Source organism: Dendropsophus ebraccatus, chromosome 3 (genome assembly GCF_027789765.1).
Source record: "Dendropsophus ebraccatus isolate aDenEbr1 chromosome 3, aDenEbr1.pat, whole genome shotgun sequence".
Taxonomy (NCBI): Eukaryota; Metazoa; Chordata; class Amphibia; order Anura; family Hylidae; genus Dendropsophus; species Dendropsophus ebraccatus.
Window position 1 is genome coordinate 187,602,191 of NC_091456.1, and position 22,500 is coordinate 187,624,690.

Genomic DNA, 22,500 nt, shown 5'->3' on the forward strand with positions numbered 1-22,500 from the left:
AACAAGAAAATGGCTTCTCTGATGCTTAATAAGATTTCTTTTCCATTTAAAACATTTTCCACATTCAGGACATGAAAATGTCTTCTCCCCTGTGTGAATTCTCTGATGGTGAACAAGAGATGGTTTCCGGGTAAAACATTTTCCACAGTTTGAACATGAAAATGGCTTCACCCCTGTGTGAATTCTTTGATGGTTAACCAGAGTTGATTTGTGAGTAAAACATTTTCCACATTCTAAACATAAAAACGGCTTCTCCCCTGTGTGAATTCTTTGATGGATAACAAGCTTTGATTTCTCAGTAAAACATTTTCCACATTCTAAACATGGAAATGGCTTCTCCCCTGTGTGAATTCTTTGATGTGTAACAAGCTTTGATTTCTGAGAAAAACATTTCCCACATTCAGAACATGAAAAATCCTTCTTCTCTGCAAGATATTTTTTACGAGTAATGCATTTTTCACATTGTGAACATGAAAACTGAGACTTTCCTGTATTTTCTCTTTGATGTTCATCGTCTTTTCTGTAAATGTCAGCTTGCTGTGATGGATCAGAAGATGGGACTTGTATAACAGGATGAGATGAGAGATCTTTGCTGTGAGGGGCTGAGGGTGTATCTGGGATAGTGGACGGCTCCTCATATGTATCTTGTGTGATATGATCCTCTGAGGAGATCTGATGTCCCCGTGAGCTCCTGGTAGAATCATCTGCAAAGGAGAAAACACCATTTCTCTTATTTCCCAGTAATAGAAGCTTAAACATATTGCAGACATGGAAAGTTACTCTTTTTTATGTAACATAATAAGAATGATCAGATCTGTTCCCATCCACAGGAAGTGTCAGGGAGAAGAATCTAGAAGCTGGAGGCCGGGGAGATGATGTCTTTAGTAGTAAAAGTAATGGAAACTCTTCTCAAATAAAAAATATGACTACTGACCCCCTACATACCGATAACCTGCAGGACCCCAACCAGCATGGCGTTACTGGGGGCAGATCACAGCCTTTTCTCTCATTTTCTGCATAAGTCACGTGGTGCAGTGACGTCACCGACCAGGCCGGCCTCTGGCTACATACGTCCTTGGTAAGTGTTCAGAGCCTTCCAAACAGCTCTCTGGATGATCCTCCCCAAACAAGGGACGTCACAGCGACTCCCCAGTCCAGGGCGGATCGATACTGTCAGTGTGGAGGCGGTTTTGTAGTGTCCCAGTACGGGCGGTTCACTAAGTTTTATACCACCTGGGTAAAGTATGTCTGTCAGGTATCGCACAAAGGGGATGAAGGTGGATGAAGGTGTTATTCATGGTTTCCCCACTAGATGTCTCACTTGTCCTTTATACTATTTGTAAGAGCACAGCTGAAGCTAAGTGTTGTACTGTTTGTTAACTGTTCTGTCCAATTACAGGTGCAGCCAACTACACTTCTTCCCTCTTCTTTCTCTTCACAGTAATGGTACTTTTACACGGAGCGATAATTCGCCCAATCGCACGATTAACAATTTTGAATGAACAATTTTTTTTTATAACGATCAGCGTTTAGACGGAACGATTCATCGTGCGGAAAATTCGCTATGCGATCGTTTTGCGATTGCTTAAGCCTATCTCACACATAGGTGAAATCGTTGAAAGACTGTTTACACTGAACGATTTGCGAATTTTTTGCGAACGATCAACGATGATTTGAGAACATGTTGAAAGATCAAAATGAACGATTTATCGCTCGTCGTTTGATCGTTCAATGCGTTTACACGTACGATTATCTTTCTAATTCGACCGTTATCGCGCAAAAATGAACGATCAATCGTTACGTGTAAAAGGACCATTAGACCTGCTCAGAACTATATACAGGTAGTTAGTTCCTGGTGGGAGGTCTTCAGTTAGTTGGTTGATGTTAGATGAACTAATGGTGCGTTTACACATAACGATTATCGTGCGAATTTGCGCGATGACGATTGAATTCGAATGATAATCGTACGTGTAAACGCAGCGAACGATCAAACGACGAACGAGAAATCGTTCATTTTGATCTTTCAACATGTTAAGTCGTTCGTTGTTCGCAAAAAATTCGCAGATTGTTCTGTGTGAACAGTCGTTTGCCGATTTAACCAATGTGTGAGATAGGCTTAAGCGATCGCAAAACGATTTTCCGTACGATATATCGTACAGTCTAAACGCTGATCGTTATGAAAAAAAATCGTTACTCCGACATCGTTAATCGTACGATCGGCCAATTATCGTTTTGCGTAAACGCACCTTAAGAAGCTAACTAACTTGAGAGAAATTCCTCTTATGAGAGAGACTAATTCCAGTAAGCAGTGCTAAACCCACAAGAGGGGTTACCGTCCTCTAGGGCAGTGCTTCTCAAACTGTGAGGCGGGCCTCACCAGTGAGACGCCCCCTAGTTGTTGGTGAGGCCCAGCTGGGAAGCCAATTTTCACAAAAGTGACTATGATCTGCACAGTCCTCCAAAATCTCCATTTTAGAAACATTATTAATTTATTGTGTACTTGCTTTATTAGTATATAGAGTGTGGGAGCCGGGTGAAAGGTAGCCCTAGCATTATTTTCAGCTTTTAAATGGACTTTCACCACAGATAATGAGGCCCAGACACCCTTTTGATCAGTCTGGTGAGGCCCAGACATTGCCTTGGTCTGTTGGGTGAGGCTCCAGTAGAAAAAGTTTGAGAAGCACTGCTCTAGGGTATACTCTAGTGACCCTCCCAGCCTCGCTTTGGTCACTCCCAAAAACCTCACCCTACCGGTGTATCACATTTAGCTCCACTGCTGCTGTGTAAAACCATCAGCGGATCTTTATGCCAGTCAGTTCTATGTAGACTTTTTGGAACTGGGTAGTTACGCCCTGAACTGTGTATTATCCGCTCGCCCCATAGTGCTAAAAGGTGGCAGAAATACAGCTGCACATCCGCTGAGGCAGCAGAAACCAAAAAGCATGAGGATGATGAGTGCACTTTAAGGCAAGGTAACCTGCTGCTCAATAACAAATAACTGCTGGCAGTAGCTTTAGAGGTTACTTATATCACGTTTAGAAGACATCACCCTCTGTGATTGATTGATATATATATCATCAAGAAACCTTCCTATAGCTTTAAACCTCTCAAGGAACCAAAAGAGCCATTAAAACGTCAAACAAGTAGTACCCTATCAGGAACCATTGTGCAAGCTCTATGGACTATTGTGATATTTTAAAAACCCCGAAAACAGTTATTGCCCAGTAACCATGGGTGTCCTGAAAAATAGGACATGAATAGTAAGGGTACTATTACACCAAGCAATTTTCCGCCAATTAACGATCTAAACGACCGCTAAGGCAAACGACCAGAAATCGTTCGCCCAAGTACACGAAACGATGATCGTTATTTATGATCGTTCTTGCGGTCGTTTAGTCGTCGCTATTGCGTACGTTTCAGCTGTGAATTCTTATTCCACCGAACGATGAGCGAACGATCAAACGATCAAAAATAGGTCCGGATCCTATTAAACGATCAACGATTTCTTGTTGGTCGTTTAATGGTTGCCTGCTATTACACGAAATGATTATCGTTCAAATCAGAACGATTTAACGATTTTTCGAACGATAATCGTTCCGTGTAATACCACCCTAAGATTCCTTGGCACAATTGCCAGGATTGAAACCCCACGAGTAACAAGAAGGCAAATGTCCTCTTTGTGAACCATGGGGGTATGTCTGGATAATCCTGTTCTTGGGGCACGGGGTGCACATTGTACTTTGGTGAGGCATTAAGCTCGTGTGGATAATATATGCTGTGTTGGAAATGTTTTGACATGGGAACTAAATTTAAAAATGGGGAGATTTATCAAACATGGTGTAAAGTGAAACTGTCTCAGTTGCCCCTAGCAACCAATCAGATTCCACCTTTCATTCCTCACAGACTCTTTGAAAAAAAATGAAAGGTGGAATCTGATTGGTTGCTAGGGGCAACTGAGCCAGTTTCACTGTACACCAGTTTGATAAAATACTTGGTATGTTAAAAAAAAAAATAATAATAATAATAATAATACCTAAGGTGGGGTTTTATTATATTCGGGATTTTATTTTGATGGAGATTGCCATGTGCACCAGGGGTCCCAGCTCTTCCAGTCAGTGGGGTGGTGGTGCTCCATATGCTGACACATACAAATGGTGCCTGGGTTTGGACCAAAACCCCGACCCACTATGTAGTTACAGATGTTACAGATAACAGAATGGTTTTTTTTTTCTGCCAACAAAATGGAAGAACTGCCACACTGCTGATGTCACTGGTAGCCTCTTCTTGACTGACGCTGCAGCTGCCTAGCGATACCCGTTCAGTGCTGTTGGCTGATTTTCTATGCTTAACCCTTTTCCTGCCTGAATCTTTGGATGACACCTGACGCTGGGTCTGTGGCAGAGACTCAGCTTCCTCCTCTGAGGCTGCCCCTGCCTGGCTCTCCATAGTGCTCGGGGGTGCGTCAACCCCGGGAGTCTCAACGTTTCCTCTCTGACAATTGCAATTGGGTTTCAGACACCCAATCACCACTTCCACGACTCAGTTGTCCACTGGCACCACCCTGTGTGCAACCTAGGCCACTGACACTGCCCATACCCTAAAAAAGGGCCTCATTTATTTAGACGCTTTGATATATTTCATGTTTTCCAAATTTTAGAAAGGGAAAAATAGATTTTATTGGATTGTGCCACTGATCTAAGATTCCCCCACCCCACTGACAATAGGAACTGTTTGTACAGCGCCCACTAACTTATTAAGGCGGACACCGTATTCACTTATCCCAGTGAATAGGGGGAGATTTATCAAACTGCTGTAAAGTAAAATTGCCTTAGTAGCTCCTAGCAACCAATCAGATTCCACCTTTCATTTTTCCAAAGAATCTGTGAGGCAAAAAAAGTGGAATCTGATTGGTTGCTAGGGGCAACTAAGACAATTCTACTTTACAGCAGTTTGATAAATCTCCCCCTATGAGTTTACAGCGCCCAGAGAGTTATTAAGGCGGATGCTGTCATCACTGATCCCAGTGACTTTATTTAATGTACAACAGGCACCCAGGTACTTGGTACTGGATACAGAAAATCAGCCAGAATCTACCCACAATCCACCCTCCTCTCCGCCCCTATCTCTCTGTATTCCTCTTCCTGCTCTAACTGCCTGCTCCAACCTGCTCTCCACTATACACAGCCGACTGGCCGCCCACAGGAAGCCAATCATCATCTTATCAAATAGTTGTGACTTAGCTTCATTTTGCGAAGCAAATTGACAGGGATTCATAGCGAATCTGGCTTCACTGATCTCTAATCAAAACCTCTGTTGATTTAAAAAAACAAACAAAAAAAAAAAAAAAAAAAAACAACAGGTACGCTGTAAGATGAGGACAGTCACTATAGATGCAGCAGCAGGAGACTGATAGTGATACATTGTCCGCTGGGACTGTGCTGTATATTAGAATTTAGGCTGAATGACTATATAGCTGGAAAACTGACAGGACACAGAGCTTATAATATTCCACACAGAATAGTTACAGTCGGTGACTGAGGAGAATGTGTGACTGTTCTCTGCATTTAGTGGTCACTACTCACCTGGGCGGTTACTTGTAGTGATGTCCTTCTTATACTGCTCATCACTGCTGTCATCTGTCTCCTCTTCTTTAATCATCATATCTGTAACATTAATATAGTTCAGATCCTTCCATGTTGTGATGTCCTCCTTATACTGCTCATAACGGCTCACATATGTCTTCTCTTCTTCTTTTACTATCTTATCTGCAGCATTAATAGAGATCAGATTCTTCCCTGCAGTGATGTCCACCTTATACTGCTCATTACTGCTTTCATCTGTCTCTGGAGCATTAATGGTGTTCCCATCTTCCCCCTGATTCATAAGATGTGAGAGAAATATAGTAAAGTCATCAGACAGTAGGAGAAGTCAGGTGGGATGTACAGATCATAGGGAACATCTCCATCTACCTGATCCTGAGGAAGAAGAGGACGGGGACATCCCTCTGGTGCTGTTCTCTTACTGGATCTGACTAGAGGGAACACATACAGAGACTGAATTCATTCTTTCCATCCAGATAATACAGAGAGGAGGTGTGTATATAGTCCTGTCTATTACCTGCTGATGGGAGGGGCTGCTGATCCTCCAGCATCACATCCTTGTACTGATCCTTGTGTCCTTCTACATACTCCCACTCCTCCATGGAGAAATAGACCGCCACGTCCTGACACCTTATAGGAACCTGACACACACAATGATCACACAGTCATCCCCCCACCCCTCCAGTGGTGTTACTGTATAATGTCCCAGCATTCCCAGCAGCCACAGTCTCACCTCTCCACTCAGCAGCTCCACCATCTTGTTGGTGACTTCTAGGATCTTCTCTTCCTCCATTTCCTCATGTATCAGGGGCCCCGGGATTGGGCTCAGGGTTCTTCCCCATCCTTCACACCCAGGGGCCCCACAGCGCCCACTAGAGGACTTCTTCACTACTGTGTAATCCTGTGTATGGAGAGACACATTACTATCACTCCATCCATTCCCAGAATCCCTCACCTCTCCAGTCCTATCCATCTGTTATTCCATAGATAAGAATGATGTCATGATGACATCACTCCCAGAATCCCTCACCTCTCCAGTCCTATCCATCTGTTATTCCATAGATAAGAATGATGTCATGATGACATCACTCCCAGAATCCCTCACCTCCCCAGTCATATCCATCTGTTATTCCATAGATAAGAATGATGTCATGATGACATCACTCCCAGAATCCCTCACCTCTCCAGTCCTATCCATCTGTTATTCCATAGATAAGAATGATGTCATGATGACATCACTCCCAGAATCCCTCACCTCCCCAGTCCTATCCATCTGTTATTCCATAGATAAGAATGAGGTCATGATGACATCACTCCCAGAATCCCTCACCTCTCCAGTCCTATCCATCTGTTATTCCATAGATAAGAATGATGTCATGATGACATCACTCCCAGAATCCCTCACCTCCCCAGTAAGCAGGAAGAGTATGTGTAGGGTGAGGGTTATTATCCTCTCGGCCATCTTGTCTCTGTCTCTCTCCATGGTTGATGGGTCGGTCTCTTATATAGAAGATATCAGCAGAGGATCCTGGAGTGTTGGGAGATGAGTAGAAAGAATTTGAGACACTGAATAATAAAGAATATGAAGGGGAAAAAAAAGGACAAACTTGTCCTGTAAACAACAAACCCCACGCAAAACGTTTGAGCTCTTACGATGTGACAAAAAAAAAAAAACAAACGAAAAACAACTTCATCCTCACAGCTCCATCACTCAGTCCTGAAGGGGTAATAATCCTCCTGCTGTCCCCCAGCTCCTTTCTTGCAGTGACTCTACACATCCCTCCACCTGCACCTCACTGGCACATGTAACAGATGTCTTGGGCCAAAGCGGAATCAATTTTTTTTATTTTTTATAATTGTTTATTTATCAATCTTGCATTATATAACGAACTGAGTAGAAACTATACACCACAAAATCGCATTTTTTGTGCCTGCTCAAAAATGTATCTTCGTCAGCCGCGCATGTTCCTGTGTAAACAAGGGTTTGTGCAGCCAAGAAAGGGAAACTGACAGGACAGATATGTATATATATACTGGGGTCTGGGATATATATAATCTTCCTGTTACTGTAGTGATACAGCTTCACAGCTGTGTCTTTACAGTAGCGGGAAGATTTATATAGGTTTGGAGCTCTTGGCATCATACATCATGATACATAGTGTAAAGGACTATTCCCGCAGGGTACACAGTTTGTGCAGAACATGCCAAAGTCCCTGCAGAGCAATATACCTCTAAGAGGAGTCTCCGGAAAACATGGCGGCACAGTGCTCCCATACACCAAATGAAAGTTTCAGGCGAGTACTTCCACAGACATCTTGTCCTGCAGAACATTGCAATTGCAATCCCATAGACCCGAGACCCTACAGAACTTTGAAGCTGGATGCTCATAGAGACCCAGGGCCACGCAGCACATAACAGAATCCATAGCAACGCAGAACATTGCATAACAGCATTCCCACAGACCCCTGACCCAGCAGGATATTGCTCCCACAGCTGGCTAGCCCTACAGAACATAAATAAAAGCACTCCCACAGACCCCGACTGCGGCACATCGCAGAATGCTCCCACACCCCCCAACTGCAGCACATCGCAGAATGCTCGCACAGACCCCCGACTGCAGGACATGACGCTCCCACAGACCCCGACTGCGGCACATCGCGCTCCCACAGACCCCGACTGCGGCACATCCCGCTCACACAGACCCCGACTGCGGCACATCGCAGAATGCTCCCACACCCCCCAACTGCAGCACATCGCAGAATGCTCGCACAGACCCCCGACTGCAGGACATGACGCTCCCACAGACCCCGACTGCGGCACATCGCGCTCCCACAGACCCCGACTGCGGCACATCCCGCTCACACAGACCCCGACTGCGGCACATCCCGCTCACACAGACCCCGACTGCGGCACATCCCGCTCACACAGACCCCGACTGCGGCACATCGCGCTCCCACAGACCCCCGCTCCCACAGACCCCGACTGCGGCACATCGCGCTCCCACAGACCCCGACTGCGGCACATCGCGCTCCCACAGACCCCGACTGCGGCACATCGCGCTCCCACAGACCCCGACTGCGGCACATCGCGCTCCCACAGACCCCGACTGCGGCACATCACGCTCACACAGACCCCGACTGCGGCACATCGCGCTCACACAGACCCCGACTGCGGCACATCGCGCTCCCACAGACCCCGACTGCGGCACATCGCGCTCACACAGACCCCGACTGCGGCACATCGCGCTCACACAGACCCCGAACGCAGCACAGCGCAGAATGCTCCCACAGACCCCGACTGCGGCACATCGCGCTCACACAGACCCCGACTGCGGCACATCGTGCTCCCACAGACCCCTGACCCTAAAGATCCAAGAAAGAGTGCTATCACATAACCCTGACCCTGCAGATCCAAGGAGAGTGCTCCCACAGACCCCTGTCCCTGCAGATCATCGCATAACTTCATTACTACAGACCCCCTGCCCAACAGGACATTACATAACATCGCAAAAAATACTCCCATCAAGTGTCTTACCGATTTCAATGCCCAGAAACTCTTGTCCCAGTTATTACTGTAGCCACTACCTCACAGAAAGCCCGGGAAACTGAGAAACCTTTGCAGCAAGAAAGTGCAGACTGACCAAACCAACTGGTTCCTTTCTACTAATAAGAAAGACAGGGCAATCTTAAGCTCCTCCCACACAAGTCACATGGGCGCGATCTCATCAAAGGTACATCGATTCACTTGGAAATAGCATCCACCATGTGCTTACAGGACCTGCCATGATGTCACAGTCATGTGATCAGTCACATGATCAGGGGCTGCCACGCCGGTGCATAAAAGGTCGAGGAGCAAAGCGTGATCCCCGATTCCAAAGAACAAGCATCATAGCCTTAATGGTAACACATCACTTTGGTACAGGATGTCGGCTATGAATTTAAAACCAATTTATCAGCTTTATTGTTATATAAACGCAAAAATACAAGCTGTTCTGCAAATGGTTTTATTAAAACGAATATTAATATTGTTTATTTATAAAGCGTCCTTAATTCCAGAGCGCTATACAGGCGACAGGGGTAACAAACAGGAAGAATACAAGATCAAACACATTACATGAAGGCAGATTACAGACTGATACATGGGGCAGAGGACCCTGCCCGCGAGGGCTTACAATCTATAAGGTAATGGGAGAGAAACAGGAGGTAAAGTGCAGCCAGTCACCGTGTGATACAGAATTGTTATTGGTTGTAGCCAAGTTTGAAGAGATGGGTTTTCAGGTTACTTTTGAAGGACTTGATGGTGGATGAGAGCCAGATGCATAGCTCCCAACTGTCCCGGATTGTGGGGGGCTGTCCCGCGGTCCCAGAACAGCACCCAGTGTCCCGCATTATATGTGGCCCTATCGAAAAAAAACAATAAACCAGTAACTCACCTGTCCGCCGGTCCCAGCAGCTCCTCTCCCGACAGAATGCGCACTCCCATCATCCTCCAGGGCGGGCAGCGGGGTACAGAGACACTGACTGTGCCGGAAGTGACCTGCAGCCTCCATCATGAATCACTTCCGGTACAGTCAGTGTCTGTATACCCCGCTACCCGCCCCGGAGGATGACGGGAGTGCGCGCTGTGCCGGGAGAGGAGCTGCTGGGACTGGCGGACAGGTGAGTTACTGGTTCATTGTTTTTCTGGTTGGGCCACAGTAATGGGGGGATTGGCTACTATGTGGGGCGCTATCTGGGGGATTGGCTACTATGTGGGGCACTATATGGGGGATTGGATACTATGTGGGGCACTATATGGGGGATTGGATACTATGTGGGGCACTATACTGGGGGATTGGATACTATGTGGGGCACTATATGGGGGATTGGATACTATGTGGGGCACTATATGGGGGATTGGATACTATGTGGGGCACTATATGGGGGATTGGATACTATGTGTGGCACTATATGGGGGGATTGGATACTATGTGGGGAACTATAATGGGGGATTGGATACTATATGGGGCACTATATGGGGGCATTGGCTACTATGTGGGGCACTATAATGGGGGATTGGATACTATATGGGGCACTATAATGGGGGATTGGATACTATTTAGGGCATTTTGGGGGGATTAGATACTGTATAGGGCACTATAGGGGTAGAAGCCAGACTGCAGGGAGTCAAAAAGTGAGTTGGATGAAAAGTAGGAGGATAGTTCATGGTAGACATGTTGTTAAAGGGAACCATTCACCCCGTGGCCCCCATTAGAAACAGACATACAGTGACATAAAGGTCAATATACTTACCATATCGCTCCCGGTCCCGTCCCGGATCTCGTTGTTGACACGGAGAAATCGCTGATTCTTCTTCTCCCGCCCATTATGGTAATGAGCTGAGATGAGTCCAACGTCCATAGGAAACGACGGACGAGTCCAACTTATTCATGAGGTCCTCTTCTCGTCGCCGCCCATCCACGCCTCCTGGAACTTGATTGACGTCTTCAGTCTTCAGTCTTCTGCCGAATTCCCGCGCAGGCGCCGCTGCGATGGTCTCGTCACCTCTTCTGCGCCTGCACGGTAAACAGGATGCGTGTTCGAGCCAATCGGCGCACGCGCAGTAAACAGTGGAGCTGCAGAGCGGCTTCAATTGTGAACTGCGCATGCGCCGAAAACGACCGTCACGGCGCCTGCGCGGGATCCGGCGAGAAGAAAGAAGACGAGGAGGAAGAAGACCCGGCGTCAATCAAGTGTCGGAGGCGGGGAGAAGGCTGGACTTCGGGCCGGCGGCGCTCATTACCATAATGGGCGCGAGAAGAAGAATCGGCGATTTCTCCGTGTCAACAACGAGATCCGGGACGGGACCGGGAGCGATGTGGTAAGTATATTGACCTTTATGTCACTGTATGTCTGTTTCTAACGGGGGCCACGGGGTGAATGGTTCCCTTTAAAGGAGTTTTGAGGCAAAGGGAAGAAGTGAGATGGGGCAGTAGCTGGATAAGGAAGTAGGGCAGGGGCGTAGATACAATGAAGGCAGGGAAGGCGACTGCTATGGGGCCCTTGCAGGAAAGGGGCCCCAGAAAGCCTGCTCTGCCCTCATAGTAGATATGCCACAGACAGCCGCCTACCGCATCCCCCAGGGGCCCGGAGAGGAAGAGGGATCCGGCATTGTACTCTTCAGCCCGCTCACTGTAGTTCAGGGTGAGCGGGCTGCACATCAGGAGAGGAAAAGAGCAGCAGGTCCTGCACCACACAGAAGGAGAGGACGAAGGACCTTATCACATGAACCAAAGGTCCTCAATACTTCTGTGTGAAGATCAGCCCGGACTACAGGAGGAGTAGGGGGAAGCCTGGGAGCTGTAAGTGCTGAGTCTGTGTATGTATGTGTATCAGTGAGTGAGTGCGTGTATGCATGTATCTGTGGCTAAATGTGTATATGTTAGTGAGTGTATCTACTGTAGCTATGTATTTTTCTGTGTGTATATGTCAGTAGTGTCTGTGACTGGTGTATATATGTGTGTATATGTAAGTAATGTCTAACACTGGTGTATATGTGTGTATATGTAAGTAATGTCTGTAACACTGGTGTATATGTAAGTAGTGTCTGTAACACTGGTGTATATGTGTGTATATGTAAGTAATGTCTGTAACACTGGTGTATATGTGTGTATATGTAAGTAATGTCTGTAACACTGGTGTATATGTGTGTATATGTAAGTTATGTCTGTAACACTGGTGTATATGTGTGTATATGTAAGTTATGTCTGTAACACTGGTGTATATGTGTGTATATGTAAGTAATGTCTGTAACACTGGTGTATATGTGTGTATATGTAAGTAGTGTCTGTAACACTGGTGTATATGTGTGTATATGTAAGTAATGTCTGTAACACTGGTGTATATGTGTGTATATGTAAGTAATGTCTGTAACACTGGTGTATATATGTGTGTATATGTAAGTAATGTCTGTAACACTGGTGTATATGTGTGTATATGTAAGTAGTGTCTGTAACACTGGTGTATATGTGTGTATATGTAAGTAATGTCTGCAACACTGGTGTATATGTGTGTGTGTATGTAAGTAATGTCTGTAACACTGGTGTATATGTGTGTATATGTAAGTAATGTCTGTAACACTGGTGTATATGTGTGTGTGTATGTAAGTAATGTCTGTAACACTGGTGTATATGTGTGTATATGTAAGTTATGTCTGTAACACTGGTGTATATGTGTGTATATGTAAGTAGTGTCTGTAACACTGGTGTATATGTGTGTATATGTAAGTAACGTCTGTAACACTGGTCTGTATATGTGTGTATATGTAAGTAATGTCTGTAACACTGGTGTATGTGTGTTTGTGTATGTCAGTTGTGTCTCAAGTGATTGACAGGTTTGCTCCCAAAGATGTTCTGCAGAAGCTTCTATTAATGCTGGGCTCTAATAAAAGAACCCACCATTAAAAGAAAATGCAGCAGATATTATTTCAGGTTGAGTATTTCTTATTACACTGAGATGATTTCCCTGTGTTCAGTCTATTCATACTGTATACATCTGCACTAGTGTAATCACATTCTAGTGTGAATGTGTTTATGTCAGTGGTGTATCTGTGTATATGTTAATGGTGCCTATGTGTGTATATATGTGCGTCATTGTGTGTGTTTGGGAGTTGGCCTTAAATGGTGGGTGTACAGGATTCATGGGGCCCCATGAATCCTAGCTACGCCCCTGAAGTAGGGTCAATATATAAATAAACATAAACAACAACTTTAAGGGTGCGTTCACATGTACAGGATCTGCAGCAGATTTGATGGCACAGATTTGAAGTTGCAGATTCAAAGCAAATCTGCAGCTTAAAATCTGCTGCAGATCCTGCACGTGTGAACCCACCCTAAGGCTGGGTTCACGCTACATTTTTTTTCATCTCTTTTTTTTTTTTTAAATGATGCATTTGTATGCATCCGTTTTTCCATTGACTTCCATTATAAAAAAAAGTATCAAAATGCATCCGTTTTTTTATTTAAACGTTCACAAAAATGTACTTATTTTTGTGTATGTTAAAAAAACTGACGTGTTTTGATCCGTTTTTTTGTTATGGAAGTCAATGGAAAAACGGATGCACACAAATGCAGCTGTTTTTCCATCCGTTTTTTTGCAAAAAAAAAAAATAGTTTGAACCCAGCCTTAGAATAGGAAAGTGAGGCACAGATTCACTGGCAATGTGTTCAAATTGGCTGCCAACATACCTGCCATTGGATAGGCAACGGCCTCATTGAAGTCAACAGCTACCGACAATGTACTAGTAATCTCTAGTGCAGCCATTCATGCTTTTCAGTCCAAACTAAAACTCAGATGATTTTTTCTGAGCCTGAGTTTTATCCCGGATCGAAAAGTGATGTTTGCTGCTAAAATTCTGATACACTTGAAAAATGACCTTGTCCTCATCCAGTGTCGGGCAAGTGACAGCTGCTCCTGCTTGCAAACCAGAAGTATATTCAGGCATTGTTTTATTGCCTATTGTGAGGACATTTATTATTATTTTTGGCCATCTGAAACTTACATTTTAATGTATTTTATTCTCCCTGTGCTTTTTGAGAAACATTAAGGCGATGTTTAATTCATTTTTATGGAACCAGCAGAAACCAAGAATCGCCTTTTCTGTCCTTAACACAAGGAAGTGTGATGGTGGAATTGGTCTACCAGACCCAGTGAAATATTATGAGGCGATACATTTGTGACTAATGTCACTCTTCAAGTTAGAGCGGAATGGGCAACAATTCCTTTATGTCATCATCATCATTTGCTCTGGTCACCCCCAAATACCCCCATCCCGAACTCTTTGAGCCCACTGACTAAAGCCACTCTATGGATGTGCCAACAATTGAATAGGGAGCTTTTTTTTTTCTCCCTCCCCCCCATGCCTCTTCGGTATCTGAGGCAACTTCTGAAGCAAGGATGGCGACACTTTTTGGCACACAATACCTTTAACAAAAACGCTAGCTAAGGTACCTGTCTCTGCCACTGACATTTCAATAGACACATTAGAACTGTTATAAAATTCTAACCCGCTGGTACAACACACCGCACCAACAATACGGATGGGGACTTCTCCCAACAGATACCTCCTGGAGATGCGGCAAAAGAAGAGGAACGCTCAAACACGTCTTTTGGACATGCCCTGCTCTTAAAATGTTTTGGGAACAGGTGACTAAAGACATTCAGGAGATGTGTGGTCAGACCACGGTAATCACACTGTAACTGCTCTTATTATGGCTACCCACCTCGCGCACTCCGCTATCAAAACATAATCTTCTCGTTGACCTCCTTACCGCTGCCAAACTCCTTATTTCGGCACTCTGGAGACAGACTACCCCACCAAATTGGTATGTTAAAGTAGACCAAATCCACAGTATGGAAGAGTTAGTAAGTTGGACGCTGAGATCTCACACTAAATGTGAACAGACCTGGGTCCCTTGGTCACAACTCAAGACAGCCCCCCATACCTTCTATCATCCCCTCCCCCCCGGTTCTCTCACCCCTCCCCTATCATATGTACTACTCTCCTCTTCCCCTTTACTCATACCACAAGGTCCCCATGAACCGCACACCAGCTCTGCTTATAACCCCACAGGAGTCAAAGTTGAAAGTGGCCCTACCCCCTCCTCCTCTCGTGTTTGATTGATGTCTGCTGTTTGTTTGTTCCTCAGCTCTTGTATTTGTCTACATGTTACCAGTTACGATTGACTAATGCGTATTTCCAGTGGCTCCTTGATGCCAGCCAGAGCCATGATTTTTTGACATCTTCCTTGTGGCTCCCCTTTTTGGCGCACGTTGGTCTGTTATCAGTTTTTAATCTCTTACGTCTATGCTCTCTAAGATGGTATATTATCTGTTATACTGTCTTTGCCGACTTTGTCTGTATTGTAACCACTGCTCTTGTATGTTTGGAAAAACTTTAAATAAAGAAAGTTTTTTGAAAAAAAAACAAAAAAAAACAAGAAATTATAAGGGTACTCAGTATTACTTAAACAGGGCACTACCGAAAAAAAAATGCAGAAAGTGACACGAATGCTGCGTTTACACGGAGCGATAATTCACCCAATCGATCGTTTAACGATTTTGAAACAACCATTTGGGTTTTATAACGAGTAGTGTTTAGACGGAGAAAAAATAGGTAGAAAATCGTTATTGCGATCGTTTTTTAAGATCGCTTAAGCCCATCTTTCACATAGGGTGAATCTTTAAAAGACTATTTACACAAAGCGATCTGCGAATTTTTAGCGAACGACCAACGGCGATGTGAAAACATGCTGAAAGACCAAAATCAACGATTTCTCGCTCGCCGCTTGACTGTTCACTGTGCTTACATGGAATGATTATCGCTCAAATGCGATCGTTATCGCAAAAATTCTGAAGACAATCGTTCCGTGTAAACGCAGCATAACTTTCCTCACTCATATCACTGCTCAGGTCTATACACAGGTGCATGTCTGGGACCTGATCAGAGACCGACACAGGACACCACTGTGTTCACTGACTGGCTGATCAAGGTATCAAAATACCAGACTGGGAACCAGTAATGCGCAAAACCAAGCAGTGCGACAGCGGGGGCTTTAAGGGAGTGAGGAAGGTTAGGGTCAGTTTATTTTTTATGGTCGTGTCCTCTATAAGCAATACCATCAGTTTGCTTGAAGTAGCCCTTTACCTATCACCAGGTTCCCACTAACCAAACACTCCCCAATACCTTACAGCCGACGGGCACAGCGTTAAGATGCTGTGCTTGTACGGAAGAGCAAAGCTGTAGTTACAGTAAAAAAATTATAATTAATCCTGACTACTGAAAAAAAAGTGTTCCTTCTGCTTGATCAGGTACATACTCATTTTGACTTGAGGTCTCCATGTCTTCACCAGTAGCTTCAGCTCCATAGTCTTCATATTCTTCTTCATTTCCATCCAATCCACACAACGTTGGTTCAGGAACTGGCGCGGTACCATCATGTGGAACTGGCCTAATCGCAGATTGAATTTCAGGGTAAAAAAACGTATGTTTGTTCTTTCAGAAAACAAAAGCAGCTGTCATCGCTATGATTTTTGGGTTCCCTTTAAATCGAGAGAACAGCAAATGGCCTGGCCACTTTCCTTATGTGCAACCAGTCATGGAGACCATTTGAACAACTTGAGCATATGACGTTAGGGGCCTAGCTTTTGTCTTGATCACAAAGTGGACACTTGGGGGGGGGGGGATTTAGGGTCCATTTACACAGAAAGATTTCCTGCCAAAGATTTGAAGCCAAAGCCAGGAATGGATTTGAAAAGAGAAGAAATCTCAGTCTTTCCTTTATGACCTGATCTCTGTTTATAGTCTGTTCCTGGTTTTGGCTTCAAATCTTTGGCAGATAATCTCTCAGATAATCTTTCAGTGTAAATGGACCCTTAGGCTGCGTTTCGAATTCGCACGATAACGATCAAATTTGAACGATAATTGTACGTGTAAACGCAGCGAACGATCAAACGACGAGCGAGAAATCTTTAATTTTGATCTTTCAACAACTTCTCAAATCGTTGTTGATTGTTCGCAAAAAATTCGCAGATCGTTCCACGTGAACAGTCGTTTGCCGATTTAACCAATGTGTACAATAGGCTTAAGCGATCGCAAAACGAGTTTTCCGTATGATATAGCGTACCGTCTAAACTCTGATCGTTATGAAAAAAAAAATAGTTACTCCGACATTGTTAATCGTACGATCGGGCGAATTATCGTTTCGTGTAAACGCAGCATTAGCAAGAACCATACACTGATTTTAAATTAGACCCTGCCCCCTTTCCCCAGCCAAATTCATGCCTTAACTCTTACTGAATCTGGCCAGCCATGCACCCAACCGTGCGCCCGGTGTAACTCTGTTTATGATTGATTGATTGTTTTTTTTTTTAATCAGGGCCAGAGTACCCCTTTAAACTAAGTGCAGCAGTCACCATATACAGGTCTACTGTGTACACATACAGCTCAGCTACATGAACATTACACATATACAGCTCAACTGTGTACACATATGGCTCAGCTACATGTACATTACACACATACAGCTCAGCTACATGTACATTACACACATACAGCTCAGCTACATGTACATGACACATATACAGCTCAGCTACATGTACATTACACACATACAGCTCAGCTACATGTACATGACACAAACAGCTCAGCTACATGTACATTACACACATACAGCTCTGCTACATGTACATTACACATATACAGCTCAGCTACATGTACATTGCACATATACAGCTCAGCTACATGTACATTGCACATATACAGCTCAGCTACATGTACATTGCACATATACAGCTCAGCTACATGTACATTGCACATATACAGCTCAGCTACATGTACATTACACATATACAGCTCAGCTGCATGTACATTACACATATACAGCTCAGCTACATGTACATTACACACATACAGCTCAGCTACATGTACATTACACACATACAGCTCAGCTACATGTACATTACACACATATACAGCTCAGCTACATGTACATTACACACATACAGCTCAGCTGCATGTACATTACACACATATACAGCTCAGCTACATGTACATTACACATATACAGCTCAGCTACATGTACATTACACACATACATCTCAGCTACATGTACATTACACACATACAGCTCAGCTACATGTACATTACACACATACAGCTCAGCTACATGTACATTACACACATACAGCTCAGCTACATGTACATTACACACAGGGCTCTGCTGCAGGCTTGTATAACACACACATACACAGCTCTGCTCCACACACATCACACACAGACAGCTCTGCTGCACACACATCACTTCAGCTCATCCAGCACAGCAGAGTCCTGCAAACACTGAGCAGCAGCCCCTGATCATGTGACTCCTCCCCCTCCTCCATGTGACTGATCACATGACTGTGACATCATGGCAGGTCCTGGAAGCACAGGGGAAGCACACGGCTCCTGTACAGCTCTGCAGGTGGAGGGAAGGAGCTGGGAGGATTAACCCCTTCAGGACTGAGCAGTGTTATGTATGAAGTGTTTTTTTTTTCTATGGTTTTGAGCGATACCAGATATATTACATTGTCTCATCTTCTCTCCATTCATCTCCCAACACTCCAGGATCCTCTGCTGATATCTTCTATATAAGAGACCGACCCATCAACCATGGAGAGAGACAGAGACAAGATGGCCGAGAGGATAATAACCCTCACCCTACACATACTCTTCCTGCTTACTGGGGAGGTGAGGGATTCTGGGAGTGATGTCATCATGACATCATTCTTATCTATGGAATAACAGATGGATAGGACTGGAGAGGTGAGGGATTCTGGGAGTGATGTCATCATGACATCATTCTTATCTATGGAATAACAGATGGATAGGACTGGAGAGGTGAGGGATTCTGGGAGTGATGTCATCATGACATCATTCTTATCTATGGAATAACAGAGGGATAGGACTGGGGAGGTGAGGGATTCTGGGAGTGATGTCATCATGACATCATTCTTATCTATGGAATAACAGATGGATAGGACTGGAGAGGTGAGGGATTCTGGGAGTGATGTCATCATGACATCATTCTTATCTATGGAATAACAGATGGATAGGACTGGAGAGGTGAGGGATTCTGGGAGTGATGTCATCATGACATCATTCTTATCTATGGAATAACAGATGGATAGGACTGGAGAGGTGAGGGATTCTGGGAATGGATGGGGTGATAGTAATGTGTCTCTCCATACACAGGATTACACAGTAGTGAAGAAGTCCTCTAGTGGGCGCTGTGGGGCCCCTGGGTGTGAAGGATGGGGAAGAACCCTGAGCCCAATCCCGGGGCCCCTGATACATGAGGAAATGGAGGAAGAGAAGATCCTAGAAGTCACCAACAAGATGGTGGAGCTGCTGAGTAGAGAGGTGAGACTGGGGCTGCTGAGAATGCTGGGACATTATTATCCTTAGATGTAACGGCCCTATACTCAAATATCGAGCATTCCTTGGGACTACAAGCAGTCTCTGAAGCTTTAGGGAAGGAGGGCAGGTATGATCAGAGTCAAATCGATTTTTTGGTTCGTGGACTCGAATTCATACTTACCCACAATATCTTCACTTACGCAGGGGTCGTTTATCACCAAACGTGGGGGATCGCGATGGGGACTCGAGCCGTGCCCAGTTATGTTAACATCTTTATGGGCGGGTTCGAGTCTCTGTATATATACGGTTCCCCGTGGTATCATGACCATTATAAGAGGTACTTAGATGACCTCTTTGTCATATGGAAGGGGGACGGATCATCTGCACAATCGTTTGTGGAGCATCTCAACTCCAATAATTGGGGGCTGCAATTTACAGCCCATATAGACCCTAAAAAAATGGTGTTTTTAGATATAGAGGTGCTAATAAACAAGAAAAAATTCTAACAAGTACCCATTTTAAAAAAGTAGATACAAATAGCTACCTCGATTTCCATAGCGCCCACTACAAGAAGTGGATCTATAATATCCCGTTTAACCAATATAGACGCATCCGTAAGAATTGTAGCTCTACCGATGTTTTCAAAAAACAAGCCAGAACCTTGCAAAATAGATTTAAACAAAAGGGTTATCCTAAAGCCCTTCTTTCCGCGGCTTATAAATCTAATTTAAGAGAGACGCAGAAAGAAATTCTTTATCCAAAGAGAGAAAAAAGAACCAAAAATAGTAATATCGACTATAAGTCTAATTTCATTACGAGTTTCAATTCTCATAATAGAGAGATAAGAAAAGCACTCGAGCGCAACTGGAAAATTCTCCTCAAGGATCCTATCCTCAAGACTACCATCCCCGAGAAACCCAGAATTACCTTCAGAAGGGGAAAAACATTAAAAACCATCCTTGCCCCCAGTAGGATAAAAGGTAAAAGACCAGTCAAATCAGGACTAAAAACCAAGGGAAGAGTATCCAAATGTATGAATAGGGGATGTTTATGCTGTTCAAGCATAAAAGACCATGCACAATGTTTTAAATCCAACGTTACAGGTGAGGTTTTTCATATTTATTCCGATTTGAACTGTGGCTCTGATTTTGTGATTTATCTTCTCGAGTGTGAGTGTGGCCTTCGATACATTGGGAGGACCACGCAGGCACTGAGAAGAAGACTCACAGGCCATCGGTTTAATGCTAACTCACATTTTTTGAAGCACAGTGTATCCCGACACCTTCATGAATTCCATCAGGGGAACTTCAGTTGCATCAGTGTGATGCCGTTAGAGCAAATACAGATGAGTGAGATCAATAGATATAAGGCCCTAAATAGAAGGGAAGCGTTCTGGATTTTTAAGCTGAAAACATTAGTTCCCGATGGTCTGAATGAAGCGCTAGAATCTGGGATCTGAGATTTTATGGCCTGCAGATAGATTCCTTGCCTTCCAATTCTCAATTGTAATTTTTTTTTAATGTGCAATTACTGTAATTACTGATTTATCTGTTTATACATCAATGTGTCACTATGTATTTTATATTGTATGATTTTATATGCCTCTTTACAATCGAGTGTGCCATTTCAGGTCCATTAGATTAGGTTCATTAGGTTTTTATATATATTTTTCTATACAATTTTAGTTTTTAGTATGTATTGTCTCCGATTGCTCATTGGTTGCATGTGCTCGTGTGCCTACAGGTCGGCAAGTCCGTAGTCCATCGGGCGGCAATGTGGGTGGCTCTATTCCCTGATAAGCTGACTTGCTGTGAGATCTGATGTGGTGACGTTCGTCGGGCGATGAACCAATGATCGAGCCGAGCTGTTTTCACCGACCGAGTCTGCGTGACACCTTCCAGCTCACAGTAGGTCAACAACTCGGGATTTCACCCACTGACGTCAGCGGATGTGACGTCTCGGAGTTGCACGGCTCGGCGCACGGCCACTACGAGTACATACGGAGACGGTAAATCTTGGAAATCATGTGATATTGTAAAGTCAAGTGATACTCATGAAGTCATGTGATACCCATGAAGTCATGTGATACCCATGAAGTCATGTGATACCCATGAAGTCATGTGACACTGGCCCCCGCCCCTCAGGTGGAAGGTCACAGAACCTAATGGAGTGTATAAAAAGGATCATTTGTATACATGATGTAGGAGCTTGATAAAGGCGGCAGTACATCGCCGAAACGCGTTGCTCATTAAACCAATTTTATGAATAATACTGGAGAGTACGTCTTGCAAGTCCTGCGCTGAGGCTATATCAGCTATCTACAGTCTATCTTGTATACACATTTGGCAATTGTCGGCATCTAGACGGGGGCCGACCACTACCACTGTTTGCCTGGCTGCGGACTTCTGTGTTAATTTGGGCTTTGCTAGTGTTGTGCCTATCGTACGCACAACACGAAAAGGTTAGTCTACAACTTGCTTTTTATATTGGAAATTCCACTCCATTGAGCTACTACACTATATGAGCACCCACCCCTCTCTGTTCATGTTTGTCCGTTCTTCTAGGGACATTATACAGTAACACCACTGGAGGGGTGGGGGGGATGACTGTGTGATCATTGTTTGTGTCAGGTTCCTATAAGGTGTCAGGACGTGGCGGTCTATTTCTCCATGGAGGAGTGGGAGTATGTAGAAGGACACAAGGATCAGTACAAGGATGTGATGCTGGAGGATCAGCAGCCCCTCCCATCAGCAGGTAATAGACAGGACTATATACACACCTCCTCTCTGTATTATCTGGATGGAAAGAATGAATTTAGTCTCTGTATGTGTTCCCTCCAGTCAGATCCAGTAAGAGAACAGCACCAGAGAGATGTCCACGTCCTCTTCTTCCTCAGGATCAGGATCAGGTAGATGGAGATGTTCCCTATGATCTGTACATCCCACCTGACGTCTCCTCCTGTCTGATG

At 44.5% G+C, this 22,500-nt stretch overlaps 3 protein-coding genes across 4 annotated transcripts in view; 1 reads left to right on the forward strand and 2 right to left on the reverse strand.

The window, feature by feature from the left end:
- Nucleotides 1-9,292, reverse strand: part of LOC138786742 (zinc finger protein 436-like) — a 113,905-nt gene extending 104,613 nt beyond the window's left edge. Inside the window, exons 1-6 of the mRNA XM_069963756.1 lie at nucleotides 9,135-9,292; nucleotides 7,006-7,128; nucleotides 6,334-6,501; nucleotides 6,118-6,241; nucleotides 5,970-6,031; nucleotides 5,583-5,874 (exon numbers count right to left, since the gene is read on the reverse strand). Of these exons, the coding sequence (XP_069819857.1) occupies nucleotides 5,583-5,874; nucleotides 5,970-6,031; nucleotides 6,118-6,241; nucleotides 6,334-6,501; nucleotides 7,006-7,083 (724 nt within the window). The 5' untranslated portion in view covers nucleotides 7,084-7,128; nucleotides 9,135-9,292. The remainder of the gene's footprint in view (nucleotides 1-5,582; nucleotides 5,875-5,969; nucleotides 6,032-6,117; nucleotides 6,242-6,333; nucleotides 6,502-7,005; nucleotides 7,129-9,134) is intronic.
- The window catches only part of LOC138786591 (oocyte zinc finger protein XlCOF7.1-like), a 496,490-nt gene that overhangs the window by 205,336 nt on the left and 268,654 nt on the right, over nucleotides 1-22,500 (reverse strand). The gene's annotated exons all lie outside the window — the stretch shown is intronic.
- The window catches only part of LOC138786799 (oocyte zinc finger protein XlCOF6.1-like), an 86,827-nt gene that overhangs the window by 61,155 nt on the left and 3,172 nt on the right, over nucleotides 1-22,500 (forward strand). Inside the window, exon 1 of one of the 2 annotated variants that reach the window (XM_069963859.1) lies at nucleotides 22,295-22,440. The exons of the other annotated variant lie outside the window; for it this stretch is intronic. The gene's annotated coding sequence lies outside the window, so the exon portion shown is untranslated. Of the gene's footprint in view, nucleotides 1-22,294; nucleotides 22,441-22,500 lie in introns of those variants that run through there. 2 annotated transcript variants of the gene reach the window in all.